This window comes from Mesitornis unicolor, unplaced genomic scaffold (genome assembly GCF_000695765.1).
Source record: "Mesitornis unicolor isolate BGI_N332 unplaced genomic scaffold, ASM69576v1 scaffold19503, whole genome shotgun sequence".
Classification (NCBI taxonomy): Eukaryota; Metazoa; Chordata; class Aves; order Mesitornithiformes; family Mesitornithidae; genus Mesitornis; species Mesitornis unicolor.
Window position 1 is genome coordinate 20,638 of NW_010174341.1, and position 16,333 is coordinate 36,970.

Below are 16,333 nucleotides of genomic sequence, written 5' to 3' on the forward strand. Positions count from 1 at the left end.
GGCTGTCAGCTAAAAGGAACCATAATAAGAGATCATGTACCTAATCCAGTTTCCTAAGCTGTTTTTAAATGGTTTCTTTAATCACATGTTACAATTCCCTACGGAGTAGCTCTCAGGTGACAAAGACATTAATACAGCCATTCATCCTCCCAGAAGGTATCTTGGATGGGATCACGTTGCCCCTCGCGCCAACCAAATGCAGCAGAAACGAGACACACGAGGTGTCTCCATGGAGCACAGGGAAGCAATCAGTGGGACAAAAGGTGGAAAATGAAAGTAGCAGGAGGTGACAACCTCTGGGCAAGCAACTGCAAGGTAAGGTGGTGCAAAGGATACTCGCCAGATAAAAAATTCATTTCGGTGGAGTGATTCTTGATCGCCCAGTTAGCACTCACCTTCCCTGAAAACACTGCGTGGAAACAAACATCAGGAGAAAATACCAAAATATACAGTTCTCAAGTCTTCATCTGACTGCTGCAGGCGTATTAGGTTTGGTGTCTACCATAGAGAACACAGCCACATCCTCCGTTTTATCATTTTATCTTATAATTGGCCATTGATACAGTACCACTTCCATGGTAACTTAATTATTGAGCAAGTGTTTACTTATTAAAGATAAGGCAATAGTTGGCTGCTGCAGTGCAATTTGATTGTATCTGCTGGGACATGTCAGAACCTCTTGCTATAGAAAATGTCTTACTGGAAGCCTTGTGCTTGCGTTACTGAGAATTGAATGTGGAATCTAATTTTACTTGGAAATCAAATGCTTCCTCTTCGAGTGGCATTGCCACACGCCCACCTGGGAGCTGCTGGCTGCTCAGAGTAAAAATCCAGTTACAGGTAAATAACCTTCAGGTTTTGGTCTTTTGAAGCCAGTCTTTTATTACAGAAAGACAGATAAAAGCTGAGAGGTTCCCAGTGCAATGCTCATCTCATTTACTGGCACTGAATGCACTCAAAGCCTGATCTAGCTGAAAAGCTGGGTGAGAAAACATTTAAGGACAGGCACGCAGTACTAAGTCATAATAACATCCCTACAGCAGTACGCCTCGGAAGCTGAATGTTGAGAGACAAATCCCTCCCAAACCAGAAAACAGGATCCTCCCTGGGCAATACACAGACCCTCCAAAATAGCCTCGCTGCAGCTGTTGTGAGTTACTTGCACAAAAGCTGCATGGGAAGATGCAAAGATGCACTGCAGCCTTCTCACTCAGCACCTGGAGGAACCACCGCCACTGTCCCAAACCCATCACCCCCTGTCCAACGCTGCCCATAGGCAGAGCTGGTCCTGCCCAGACCACTGTGAGATGGGGGAGAACCCACCAACAGCCTCACATGCAACCACAATGACTTTTATACAGAAAACAAAGAGGTGAGACCCCAGAAAACTTGGGGATGAGGAGCCTTTTCACCCTCAACATGCACTGCAGATGGGCTCTGCCAGCCTACAGGCTGCTGAGGTTTTAGCTCAAAACAACTGCAAGGCACCAGGAATCACCTGAAGGTCTGGATTTCACACAGGCATCTTGTAGAGCCTCAAATCACAGCTATGGGACCAGGCTAAAATATCTTCCAATCCCTGAATAGTTTTAGATGGGTTTCTTACCCTCATCAACAGATAAAACCTCAGCCTGGGCAGCTGCTCGCATAGATCTACCCAAGCAAGGAGGAGATGGATTTAATCCTCCAACAGAGCTTTGCAGAAGGCAGCAGAGAAGTTGACCACCAACTCCAGATGGGTTTACAACCCTCTCTCCAGGGATCCCAGAATAAAGCATTCCCCTCACGTAGGCAGCATAACCGTACAACCATAAATCACAGAAACCCATCCTCGCACGCACATAACATTCCTCTTTGTTTGCTTTGAAGAGAAATCCAAATGGCTTTGAGCACATCTGCTGCAGTGCTAACGGCTCCTGATCGTCTGTTATTGAGTGCTCGACACATTTATAGTCAAAGCTATTGCTTTACGCAGGGAAATGGGAATTTTTAAATTTAGGACTCACTCCTCTCCCGGCTGCTGGTTTTACAGCTGTCCCAGAAATCCCAGCTCATATGAGATGCTCCGGCAGCTGTGCTATCAAGGCAAGGGCATCAACAGCACAGCCACAACCTCCAGGCTGCACAAGAACATTCACACACCTTGGTTTTTCTAAAACTATCACCCTCCATCCCCTGGAGCAGCGCGATCCCACTTTATGAACTCCTGTAATTATATAAATCAAGGCTAAACTCTGTCCCAATAAATCATTGGCCAAAACTCCCATCGACTTTGCTATGCAGAAATTTCTTCTTCCAGCCTCTGCCACATGTGAAAATTTGAGATACACTCCCTGCTGAGCAGCCTCCTTGTCTTTTAGGTATTTTGGGGATATACTGTTTGTTACTGATGTGCCACATAACTGCTGCCTTCGACCCAGCTCGTCGAAGCAGCTGCTGTGTCTGCACCTCAACTGCAGCAATATTTTTAAAACCAGCCCTATTTAACCAGCTGGGGAGGCATCTCCCAGTCCAATTTCACTGTAAGCATCCAAGAGGTGGGGTGTGGACAACTCTGCTGCTGCAGACTTCTCTGCTGCATTGGAGATTTCAAGGTGAAAACTCGGGCCAGGGGGGAAATGCAGGTGGACACGGACTGGTGTCCATTAGAAAGAAGCATCAGGAAATGCTTGTGCTTCTTGATTGAGGTTGATCTAAGGCTCAACGTCTTTGGCAAACTCCAGAAAAAGACATGACCTCACTCTGGAAAGATGTGCTTTATCTGGTGAGAGACAGAAACTACCTGGCCTTGCACATGTCTCCAATGCAAAATGGATTCTTTCTTTATGAGAAATTTAATTAAGTTAGGATGAGTTGCCAAGAAATCAGCCTTTTTCATGTACTTCATAATTGTATTGCTAGTCGCTCCCTTCTCATTAGCAGAAGAAAGATGCACCAGCCTTTTGGCCCTGCGTCACTACATAGGAACATGAATATGCGCAGTATAAAAACACAGAGAAACACTGGGAGATCCAGGACACTGAAAACTACCTTCATAACCATCAGAAATAGAAAGAGATGGTTCCCCTATTCTTCCCCTTAATGTTTGTTACCAAAAACGTGGAGAACCAGCCTGATACTTCTCTTTACCTCTCCAAATAGCACAAATCCACTCATTGACTGTAAAAAAATCCAAGGTTACAGGAACAGGCAGCCTGAGCAATATCAAAACGCAGTATTTCAGGTTGGTTGACCTCAAATAAGAACTGTTGACTCAGGAGTGACTCATGCTACTTATAATTGGGGTGTTTCACACACTTACTGGTCTTATAGCCTATACTCACTGGGGTGACCGACTCTCCCAGGGACATTGACAGCTCAGGGCATCTCCAGGGAGTATCCACAGCACATCCCAAAACACAGGGCATCCAGGGGACAGGAGGGTCCCAGGCCATCTCGCCCAAGAGCAACTGTATGAGTTCAGCAAATACAGCTGAGCTCAGACTGACCACAAATGAAACATTTTTGATTTGAGTTGACCAGTTAAATAAAAATATTTCCGTTAAAGATGACGAAAAATGAAACAACATTTCTTAGGTGTGCTTTTTTGAAGGGGAAAAAACCCAACCAAACATTTTGCACAAAGTGCTTAGATGGAGAAAAAAGAAGACCAAACCCCAACTATTTAAAATTTCACTGGCCAGCCCTTTTTCCCCTTTCGGTGAGGCTCACTCCCACACCACTCCACTTCCCCTGCAGCGAGCAACGCTGCTGCTTTAATTTTCGCACAAGAGCTGCTGCTACTCTTTGGCTAATTATAGAAGCTTGGATCAGAGCTACGCTGAAGGCAGCTCGACAGAATCAGCTGTTAAAACTACAGCTGGATCCCAAACTAGCAGTGAGCATCCAGCTTCAGCTCATCGTGGTGCTACCTCCTCCCTGGAGCTGGCTGCCAATGCCTTGCTTGGCCAACTGCTCCTCCTCCTCTTCCACTGCTCCAGGTCGGACACACAGGTCCTCACCTGTGATTTTCAGCTGCCTAAATGCTTTTCTGCTTTAGGGGAGCTGAAGATAGCAAAATCCATCACCACTCCATCATTTAATCACTGCGATGTTCATTAATTTCCTGGAGAGCATAACAGCAGTCTCTGACCTTTCACCATGGCCCAGAGAGGTAGAAAAAAAAATGCACCTAATTTCTCTTCAAAATAAAAGCTTTTGCATTTGGAGCTTTTGCCTTCTGGTGGTGACGCTGTACGGTCACTTTGTGTCCATTCCCGTAGAAAAGATAAGAAGCAGCGCAGCATCTTCCTTTGATTTTAACAGAGCCTCATGAGGTGATGTTACTCTTTCAGAGGGGCTGCACTGAGTCCAAATCAGCACTTCCAAAAGTGACTAGAAGGCACTGAAATGCTGCTCTGGGTCCCAGTCATATGATACACACCCTGCTGAAACATCAGCACATGGGAACAATGCCACATGTGGGTCCCTGTCACAGGCCTGCTCCCCTCACAGGAGAAAAAATAAGACAAACACACTGTGATCTCCCCTTGCATCCTGCTCCCTGGTTTGGTTTGTTAAACAGCTCTTTGATGTGTCTTGTCTTGACTGCAGTAAAGTCAGTGTTTGAGGTTTAAATAATTTGTACTGCAAACTGGGTGAGGGTTGAGCTGGACCGACCCCAGACAGCTCCCCAGGAGGACCCATTTCTCCTCTGCCCCATCTGGACTCAGCTGATGGCTGCAGTGGATGGTGTCACGGCTGGTTTCCAAGTGGACTTTTCCCTAATGGGTCCCTTTTCTCTCTGCCTGCCCCAAGGCAATGTGGCTCAATATTTATTCACCCTGGAGACAGGCTGCTGCATAAGTTTGTACTCGGCTCTGGATGAGGCTCCAGAGAGCCGGAGGGGTGACCTGCACAGCATCACCCCACCGTCCACTTCCTGTGGGAGCAGCGTCAGAGCATGCCGAGGAAGAAGAAGTTGTCGTTTGTTTTAAAGCAATGACTACATTTCCCTCAAACCTCCAAGGAGTGGATAGGGAAAGGTTTCTTGGAGCAAGTCCTGACAGCGAGTTGTGTAATAATAAATGCAGGATTATACTGGAAAGACATGAAAAGGAGACTGAGCACCAGCAAATGGTGTCCTGTCTGCTTCAGCTAAACATGCTTTACTGTAGGGTTTCCACTTTCCTCCATTTCAATTTTTCCCAGAGCCTTTCATCCTCCCTATTAGACAAAAATTTTTGGGGGAGAAAAAAAAGAAAAAAAAATTAAAAAGAACCCTAGCCCTTAGTCCCCCTTTTCCTCACCCAAAATCCACGGCACAAGCACCAGTGTGTGGGTGCAGACACCAGACCTCACACCCACTCACTGGCCTGCGGCTGGCCCGGTAAGGACCAAGCTCCTCTGCAGAAGCACCATCCCCAGGGTCAGTGAGGTGTCCAACAGCTCTCTCCAGCCACAGTAGAGCCTGCCAGAGGTGCAGGGAGGCAGCTCCCGGGACACAGCACAGGCCAAGCCTGGCTCCCAGTGTGACTGATGTCAGTGTCCGGAGAACAGAAGCCCTCTCTGTGTCTCATCACCATGAGAAGGAGGTTTCTGTGCCTGGCAAGGTTGCTCACTGAGGGATGCTTGTGCTTTAACCCCCTCCTGACAATGGCACAGCAGCCTCCAGTAACCTCGATGCTGGGCCAGGAGAACTGCAGGGTTTGCGGTTTCCATCCAGACACTCATATACCCAGCCCTCTGCCAAATGCTCTTTGAATGTCCACAGACTGTTGTTTTTCAATACAGCACCCCAAGTGCAGACACAATCTGCGCATAATGCTCTTACACACCCTTGAAATGCAAAAACACTCTTAACTCTTCCATGATATGCAAACATTTATGAGGTTTGCACCCTTTTTGGAGAGGACTAGAGCCCCATTGTCACAGCCTGCCTTCCCCCATCCCTCCCTGCAGTGATCCCCACTGCTCCAACCACCACAAGAGATGCATCAGCATCTGTGCAGCACCCAGCTCGTGGCAGGCTACAAAACTCAACGAAGCAGCCAAATTCTCTGATATTGTCCCTGCATGCAGCAGGCTGTGGTGCCAAATAATTTTATACACTGGGACATTAAACAGGGCAGAGGTCCACACCAAAGAGCTGCAGCATCCCTGGGCTCCTCATTCAGACACAAATCCAGCCACCTTCTGAGGGCATCTCCATCTTCTCATCTCCAGCTCCCCAGACAACAAACACCAACTGCAAGGGGGTATCAGGAAGCCGAGGAATTGCTCCTGGTTTCAGCTGGGGAGAGTGAAAATGCAGCCAGACCTTGGGACCAAGCAACCAAGATGTTATAGACAAAGGTGGGATCAAGTGCAAAGATTTGTAATGCAATTTTGCTGAAATCCAGTAAGAGTAAAACTTGGTGGTGTCATTCAGCCAAATACCAGAACCGGCTGCAGGGAAATTACTGGAAACCATGATCTAACCAAAGGCACTAGTGATGCAATCCTAGCGTGCGCACCAAGCACCAGCACACACTGTGGGGAACTGGTGTCACGACTTCCTTCCACAAAGCGTCTCCTCTTTTACCTCCAAACCTCTGCTTTGCAAAAGGCTACATGAATTTTCAACAAAATACCAGGCTACCCTGATTTCTGGTGCTTTTTAGGGGTACTACCATTATTTTTTTATTTTCATCTCTAGGTCTATGAGTGGTCTGCTTAGAGGGTACCAAAAAGCAGCTCACAGCAAGGGATGCTCTGCAGATCTCACACCAGCCACATCTTCCCAACACGTTCTGCAGACCCACATCACGACAGCAAGCACTTGCCATCAAAAAGGGGCAGCAGAAGAAAACGCCGGAGCTTCTCTCAAAGCCCAGCTCTAATACTGCAGTCTTTCAAGCATCAGAAGAGAATTTAATCCCTTTTACAACTAGCATCAGATAACAGTGACATTAAAAAGCAGTTGGAGCAAAGTGGCAACTCCTCTTTGAGGCTAATAAGTCAAAATAAATTAACTGATTTCTTTATATTGAAAATTCTTCTCTACAGACTAAGATCAATGCCTGCTAAAGTTTTTGACAGCTCTGTTTGCTCATCGGCCACATGTGCATCAAGGTTAAATAGAGATTTGCACTCACAGAAACTACTGAAAAGCTCTCCTCTTTAGATCGAGATTACAGATGTAGCCAGTGTTTTCAGAAGTTCAACTCAAAAAAAAGTCAGAAGAGCCAGTTATGATTAGTCTTTTTCTAAATTTCTATATATGGTGTACATCAAGAGGCAAGTCACTGGCATCATGGGAAACTTGCCAGCAAAAGAACAGAATGAGGGGAAAACAAATTCTTTATTTGTATGGTACAAATCCCTTTACAGATACATAATGCAGGCTGGGCTCTGAAGGCTACTTGTAAGTTTGCAGCATTACGTGGCTCTAAAAATTTTTATTCTGCTATTCAGTTTCTAATGTACCTTAATGTTTATAAAGTGACACTTCAAGCCTCATCACTGTCACCAGAAATGCCTCCATGGTCATCATTATGTTTTGTGGGAAGGCTTTGGGTACGTCAATACAAACCACTGCAACTGCTCTGCAGAGATTCCTCCATCACTTAAAACACCAAACAGGTAGCAGAGATGATGAGCAGATTTTTCTTCAGGAAGTGCCTGGGGCCTGATTACAACCTGCTTCGAGCCGCTATCACGAATCCGGTCGCGTTATCACAGCTCCGCTCCGGGACTGACCATTTCCAGGAGCTGCCTCTGGGTTTGTGCCGCAGGCCCTGGAACAAAGGGCAGGCAGAGTGGGCGCTCCGCTTGGCCCTGCGTTGGCACCAAAGGCTATTTTTATCATGAGGAGATGATGTAAGCTCACAGGGGATGGGGGAAGGGAGAGAAGGTGGAGGAAACAGAAAAAATATACACGTTCAAGTATAAGGTCACATAAGAGAGACAGCACATTGCCCTGCCCAGGTACATCCACCCTCGCACTGGCAGCCACAGCAGCGTGCGTGGAAATGATGGTAGATTATTTCAGACACACACCAAACCCAAACCAGCTGAATGTCCCACGCACTCCAAAAGGCAGTGGGATGCTCCCGCACACACTGAGGCACTGCTGTGGAGGGGTGAGCCAGGCAGGTGACCTTGTTCTGCACCACCATGCTCTCCTACAGCACACACCAGTGCGAGTCATTGCTGACAAGCCCCGAAATGGTTGCTTTTATTCCGTGGTTTCTCTTACTGCTCTCCTCAGCTCGGTTTCCTAAGGAACCAAAGCCTACGCGAGCATCGTCCGTCCATCTCCCCCTCCAGCTTCTCAGCATCTTGGACAATTTCAGAGAGATGTAGCTCCCTGTAGTAGCTAAATGCTCCTTTCTTGCCTGCTTATAAAGCAATGGGATAATTTACACACTTAAAAGTCAGGCTTATCCCTGCTTTTTGCACAACCACCCCTGTAACAGGGCACTCCCTCTTTTTTCTCTGAGGGGCCAGCATCTGCCTGCTCTTACCTTACACTCAACGGCACTGCCACCTTGCTTTGCAGTTGTACAGTGCTTAGCACAGCATCACCTGGACCACCCGCAGATCTTCACCAGGGAAAAGCCAGGAGAACTTCCCCGGAGTTAGTGGAAATATAAACAGGAACAGCAGCCAAGGATGTGGGCTGCATTTGGGGAAAAAAAGGATGACGAAATAATCTTCACTCTGCTCTGTATGAGAGAAGTGGAGGTGCAGCTGGCTGCTGTCCTGACCACACACAGTAGCTGGCTGAAATCTTCCCCAGCGCTAAAAGCAGCTCTTGATTTAGCTGATAGCGCCTTTGCAAGAATAGAGTTTCGATTCGACTATTTAAGTTAAGGGGCTGGTCTCGTCAGCAGTTAAAGGATGCTACAGGAAGCACCTACGGCACTTCTCCCTGGTTGCAAGGAGATGGTTTCACACAGCAGCTTTGCATCATCCATACCGAGCTGCTCCCACAATATCATTTCATGAGACGTCACCAGGGCTTGCATGAGGAATGGCACCTCGCTCCCCATGGCATCTCACTCCCAGTGGTGCGATGCTCTGACCGCAGTGCAGGTCTGACGGGAGGACGCAGTCTCCTGTGTCAAGGGTTTCTGACAGCATAAACCAGCTCCAGTGCCATCAGAGCAATGCAGATTCACACCAGCCAAGGCAGAAATAGGGCAGGAAAAAAAAAAACAACTAACACCCTCACCTCTCTTGCAGCTCTCACAGAAGCCCAAATCGAGTAACAACCTGCTGCCACGACCTTGGTATCACTGCAGGGCCCTAACCTGTGACTGCAGATGTCTTTCTTTAAGCTTTTCACCAGCATCAATTTCTGTTTCACTTCCACCATCCTTCTCCGCAAGGGACCTGCAGCCAAGCCTGGGAAAGCTGTATTGCAGGGCAGTGATTTATTGGCACAGGCAAGCATGTGTATGTGAAAGGATGCTGGAGAAAACACCTCTCCTTGGAGCAGCATGCTCTCTTTCACTACGTTATCCCCAGCAGTTTGCAGCACAAAAATCTTGCTGACTGCCCTGAAGATTTCCTGTTCCCCTGCGGGTCCAGCAAGGACCCCCCTCCTCTCGCAGGGTCAGGGGATGCCATCCCACATCAGAAACACAGCAGGCTCTGCTAGCCCCAAAGCACTGCATTTAACTGGCAATCCACGGACTCTTTTAGGCTGCTCCAAAAAGCTGTAAATACTAAATATATTGTCTGTAAGTCCTAGTTTTCCTAAGGCAGAGAGCCACCGTCCCCAAGGACAGCAATGGGAGATGTGCTTCCAGTCTCCCCCAGGATCAGCCCTCCCAACATTGCAGCACCACCACATCCTTGTAGGGTTGAGACACACTCCTCATGTCAGTGATCTGATTGTCTGACATTTTCTATGCATTTTTTTTTATTCACTCACAAACGAAAAGTGGGCAAGTAGTAAGTTTGTTAATTCTCCAATTGCATTTTGAAGTTATGAATTCAGTTAAGTTCTCCATGCAAAAATTCTGATGAAAAAGGATAAAAAGCGTTTTGCAGGGAAATTCCTAATCACCTGCCCTTTGCCACAGTTCTGAGGAGCCACGACCCCATGCTTTCCCATCTCGTTCCTTCTCTCTGCACTCTCATCCTCTCTTTTTGCAAACCACCACAGCTCAGCAGACACCATCCCCCCGGCCACCCATCATCCCGCCAGCCAAATCTACTCTCCCCTATGCCACGTCCACTTCAGGGTTTTACTGCATGTGCTTGAAAGCAGACAGGACAGTGTCAGTTCACGTATGGCTTCATGCTCCCTTCTATACAAGCATCCCCTCAAAGGCCATATATATCAACATCTTAGCAAATTATGCCAGAAGCCCTCAGGCCAATTCATTATTTCTTTGCTTTGGCTGCCTGGTACACTCCTCCTGGTGCTATGGGCTGCCTGATGTGCAATAAAACCTGTGCCCTTTTAGGCTGCCGCTAGCACTGGTTTGTTCTCCGTGCGTTGCTCAGTCCTGTATTTCAGCAGCGTGAGGCTGTGAAAAAACGCACAGTGGAGCCAGTGTCGCTCTGACACTTGTAGCTGTCCACAAGTTAGCTCAAATGGGGTAAGAGAGCAGAGGATGAGGTCTGTCAGTTAAAATAATTGGGTTTTAACTGCAACGCTGCTCGCCGCTTTGTCTGATCGGGCCCAAAATAAACTGCATTACATCACTGCAGGTCAGACTGCACTAATAAGGGGATCTTTCTCGCCATGCAAAGGAGCATATTTATGTCCCATGCATTTTCTCTAGTGCTTTGCAGTCAGAGCTCTTTCCAACTGTGCCAGTGCAGGGGAAAATTAATTCAGACTGCTGCCCAAATTATGCAAGAGCCACATGGAAAGCGCATATTAACAGATTTTACTGGTTTAGGGCATTCTTTCATGTCTCGGAATTTATTTTGCCATCATATTTGCAGACAAATACAACATAACACATAAGCCAAGTAGTCTTTACAGTGCTTACAGAAGACAGTACAAACAAATAGGCACCTTCAGAGGAACGCTACCTTTTGTAGCTACCTGGCTAAACCTAGAGCTTACTTGAAAAATGACAGTAAGATCTAGTCCATACTGCTATAGATACAGGAATACAAGCCAGCAGAGGCTAAAGCCCCAATAATCTTTGACTTTGCTAATATGCCCAAAATATGGCCTATATCTTCCAGCTTTTTCAGTTGCTCTGATGGAAGCTTTCAGGCCATCTAAGGTTGCAGAAACACCCTATTATCACACTCTGCAGACCCACAGACTATTTCTCCCAGCTATTATAACTACCAATTAAATAATCAAAGCCTCCTCCAACTTCCACCCCAATGGACAGGGTTTAAATCTTCAGCTGGTGTAATTTTGAATTTCTCCACCATTTTTATGGGACCTATGACAATTTACATCAGCTGAGGAGCTCCCACCTCCCATGACTAAGGAATGAAAGCAGTGATGCTTGTTGGCATTTACTATCTCCTTCTCCTTTGCAAATGATGCATTCCAATCCTGAATGCCTTTGGGGACCAAATGTCTCAACATGAAAGACAGGAAACAGCATCTGTCACGAGTGAGGGAAAACTGCTCTTCCCTGGTCCTGCTGCAAGGGAACTGTACCAGCGTGGCATCCCTGTCCATTGCTGGAGATGCCTGTTAGCCATTTCCAACTGCACCAGCCATGTCCATCTCATGGACCAGTGCTTTCACAGTCCTAATGGTGAAGTTAAGCCATTTCTCCTGACAAGCATTAAGGGATTAAACCTCTGGTGCTGTACAACTCCTCCCAGCCTGGGCTTAAGCTCATCCCATGGCACCAATTCCTCCCGGCATCCCAGCGGTAACGAGATGGGTCCATCAGGAGCCAAAGCCAAGCTCACAGGAGCAAACGACTCCCTTTTGCTCTCTGTTGGTCACAGGCACGTCTCATCCTCCTGTGGTCCGAGGTAGATTAGAGCAGCTGCACCTTGACCAGTTTATAATATTACAGTGCTCCAGTCCTGCAAACATCATTCCCTTTTGCTTCCTCCACGACTCCCTTGGCTAAGAAAAATCCATTTGATTAAGAGGAATCAAAAGCACCCAGACCAATTAATTTCCACCAAGACTTTTGGGAAGCACTGGCGTTACTGCTGCCTATCAACAGTGGGGTAAAATGTCCAACCTTCTTAAAATTGACAAAAATATTTTTTAAAATTACCAAACCTGAGATCCAGATCCAGACTTTGACAGCAATTACTGCCATCCGCCATTTCTAGGAGAATTCAGCACCCGTGCCTCATTAAACTCTGTTAAAAGGGATAATTAGCAGGAGACTGACAGTAATTTACCCAGTTCATTTATCAGAAGGGATAAAGCCAACCTGAAACACGTCGATGTGAGGGTCTTAAAAGTTGTATTATTCTGTGCTGTTGTGCAACAAATACATCACTAGCAGAATGGATGTGGACCACGGTGTTAATTGGGACTGCTGGGGTGTAAATAATGTTTTGCTTCATAAAGTCTGGCTAGGGCGAACAAATTATTTAGCTCTCATACTACAGCTGAATTAAGAGCTCAAATGTATAAAAGGGTGTACCTAAGAATCGATAGCGGATCACCAAAGCATTTAATCACTGTTTTACTAATCTCCCTGCACTATCTGAACTCACACTGACTCCTCACACTAAAATCAATGGCGCTAATACACTCATTAAAAATGGTGCTTTCGGAGGAAAGAAACCATCAGAGTCTGAAAAACTAACTAGGGGCAGAAGAGCTGAAAGCTGTGAATAGCCCATGGGCTTGTGCTCCAAGACTTCCTGGGGGAGCGAGAAACTCTCTAAAAAATCCCTTACAGGAATTTCTACTGCAATCTTCTACAAAGGGCAAGCGCCTGTGACTATGTGCATATTCCCGAGAGGGGACAGCACCTGATGATGTTGCCTTTGCATCCCACACCACCTCTCATTCATACCCCTCACCAGCAGCTGAAAGGTTTGCTGCATCCTCCCGCAAGGCTTCTCTGCAGGACTCTCAGCTCTGACCTGCACATCTGACACGCCTGTCCCAAGACTCATTTCTCCCAAGTCTGTCAGTTCAGCTGTGATAGCTTCTGCTCGGCATCTACAAGCTCCAGACAGTCTCTCCCCAAAGGATTTTCTGAAATACACTGAATTTCTGACCAGGGTTTCATGAGGCTGCCTGGAAAAGGATGTTGCTCAAAACTATTCAAAGATAGCATTTTTCATATTTTTTTAATGCGACTATTGAACAAATATCAGAATGCAATATTGCCCCTGGGATTGGAAAATGGAATTATATCTTCCAACAAACATGAGAAAATGGATACCAACGTCTCTATTAGCAACAAAACGTTTCATGCTTAGAAACTGGGAATCTAACACCCCTCCAGGGAATTCAGAATGGTGAGGAAAAAATGGTCTAAGACAGCATAAGAAAGAAAATAAAACAAAACAAAAATATAGATATATACCTACATTGAAGTGAGACACAAACTGGATGTGGGGTGGGCAGGAGGGCATCCCTTTAGTCAGTCCCACCTCGGTGCATTCACAGGTAGCTCAGGAGGTCATTAGTGGAAAGCATTGTCCAAGATCTTCTGTGGGCCATTCTGTGGGCCACATGGAGCCCAGTATCATCAGGCACAGGAGGTCAACCCCGCACAGGGTGCATCCTCCAAGCTGCTGGTGTGGCCACTAAGCTGCACCAACTCCAAAGCCAGGCCCCATGGTGTGGCTGAGCTTCTTCTGCAAGAACCACGCTCCAGCCCGATTTGGAGAGCTCATGGACGGTGCACTTCAGACCAGCTTTGATGGCACTGGTTTACACCAGCTGGGCAAACTGGTGATCCAGCACCACATATGACACAATGACGAAAGACCCCCATTTCACCTGAGTGATACAAGAACTGCCCCAACACACACGGGAATATCTCTGTTAGGGACAGACCTTTTAGTGGTGGACTTGGTAATGTTAGGTTAACAGTTGGACTCAATGGTCTCATGAGTCTTTTCTAACCTAAATTATTATATGATTTTATGATATCCAGCATCCTACAGGGCACAGGATTTCTCCTGGGCTCCCTTCTCAAGCCACAACCCCAGAAAACAACCATCTCCTGGCGTAATAGCCAAAGAGCTGAAGACAGCATCATCAACCAAGTTACATCATGCAGTCCAGAAGAAGGAGCACTGTTTGGCACAGGGTGAAGTACAGGTGTGCATCCATATCTAGGGACTTTTATGGTTCAGCAAAAAGTTGGCACTGCTAGTTTGGCGTGTCCCCAGATTTGTTTTGTTGTAACACCAACCCAGCCATCCTAACGAGGAACCACCTGGCCAAAGCTTCCCTTTGAATTTACTGTCCAGAAGAACCAACAAATGACACCCCAGTTGCACAGGTCATTTGCATGGCTCCTATACTGAATTTTAACAACGGTACAATTCTCAAAGACAATATACAACCTAAAAGCACTCATACACAACGTACAAGATGTCCACCAGCCTGCCTTCCCTTCCTCTGCTCCTCCCAAGAGCACAGTTCATTTAAAAAAGCTTACCCCATTCTCTTCTATTATGCATTTAATGGTTTTTGAACTTCAAAGAAAGTGGAAAAAAACCCTATCGCTTCACCACGCAGTTAAATATTATGCAGCCACATCACTGAATAACACCTACAAAATACGCTGCTAAAATAAACTCCTGTTTGAACTCTTCCTATAATATTTTTCTGAGAGCTCGAAGCACGCTGCCCTTCTTCCCACACAGCACTGAAGCACCTACTTCACTTTAACCAGGTACACACTCTTCTTGAGTCAAAAGGACTAATCATGTGCTTAAAATTATGTATTTGTCTGAAGTAGCCAGTTGAATCTGAGCTTTTGTATCTAGAAGTTGCAGGGTACAAACTGGAAACATTATTCCTGTGTGAACATTATACACACATTGGCAGATATTTTCCAAAATTATCTCAGAAATCAAACTATTTGTTGTTGATAGAACATGTTCAACTCCAGCAGATCACTTTGAAAATGTAAAATAAAAACGTGCACAATATAGTATATATGAATATGGATATGCCACACAGACTATGTGCATGCCTCAGGTATACCAAATAGCAGAGCAATAAACATAAATTGAGAATAAATGAGATCAGATTTTAATTGTGGTTTTAATAACAGCAAACTGCTGGAGCTACCTGCTTATTATTAGTCTTGAAAAGTAGCATGAAAATAATACTTTAACCTTTCATCTGTAACATGGTCTTTGCTAATAAAATTATCCCAGAGTCACCCAAGCACATAGCTGGTGTCAACTACTTAATATGCAGAATAAATTAAATGCCACTTACATAGAGCAAAGAAATACCCAGCTAATTTCATGCACTTTCATGTTGGTCCTTATGCTGGTGCAGCCACAAAATGAAGACAGTCGAGCCCTGCGTCTCCTTTTCAAATCCTGACCTTTTGCAAGGAAATCACCTGATCCACTGCTCTACCAAGCACCCCTTTGCAAGGCCCCCATCGCTCTGCCCATCGTGCTGGGTGTGCTGAAATGAGCGCTGCAACATGTGTTGTGATGGCACTTAAATACTGTGGAAAGACAGTAACAGAGATTTGGGAAGAGCGAGGAACCTGGCACACTCGTCTACCACTAACCAAACCACATTAATAATCCTACTTTATCTTTCCAAAGCAAAAGTCACTTTGATGAGACAAACACCCATATCTCCATTGCAATTCAGATTCATAGCTCTTGCTACCAGAAACAAACGCACTGGTACTTCATCTGACTTTATCTGACTTGCTGTTGGTGAACAGCCCATGGAATTCAACAGAAAGACTCTTGAAAACTGATTTATTTCCATCAGGTATTAAAATTTCCAGAATTCACAATCAAATACAGGAGAGATCTTTCTCAAAAAGACCACACTTTCTCCTCCTCCACAGTGACATATGAACAATAATTAAGACAAAGAACATATACACGGAAATGAAAAAAATGGAAGGTGCTGTACATCAAAAAAACTTATCTGCCAAAACTGTCTTTTGCTACCTGCAGAATAAGGCTCCTGCTTATCGCTGTGAATGAACTCCTTTCGTTCGTATTTGGCTCTGATCCACTGTTCCCGCAGCAGTCTGGAAAAAAAGAAATACAGAGAAAAGGAAACATGGTCTAAGATACACTAAGGAAGAATCCAGAATCATTAATTCTTCAGTCAAAATACAACCGTGATTAAAAAGTCTTCCACAAACGGCATTGTACAATCTGGAGTCGATAGTTTCTTCTGTTTACTGTCGGACAACAATAAATCGTTTCCTTGTACATCCAATTTTATTGGAAA

General features: G+C 45.8%; 1 protein-coding gene across 1 annotated transcript in view; it reads right to left on the reverse strand.

Moving 5' to 3' along the window:
- LOC104537986 (arf-GAP with dual PH domain-containing protein 1) overlaps positions 1–16,127 on the reverse strand; it is a gene marked incomplete at its 5' end in the record, with an annotated part of 34,995 nt that extends 18,868 nt beyond the window's left edge. Inside the window, one exon of the mRNA XM_010181020.1 lies at positions 16,045–16,127. Within this exon, the coding sequence (XP_010179322.1) occupies positions 16,045–16,127 (83 nt within the window). The remainder of the gene's footprint in view (positions 1–16,044) is intronic.
- Between the last annotated feature and the right edge of the window lie 206 nt (positions 16,128–16,333).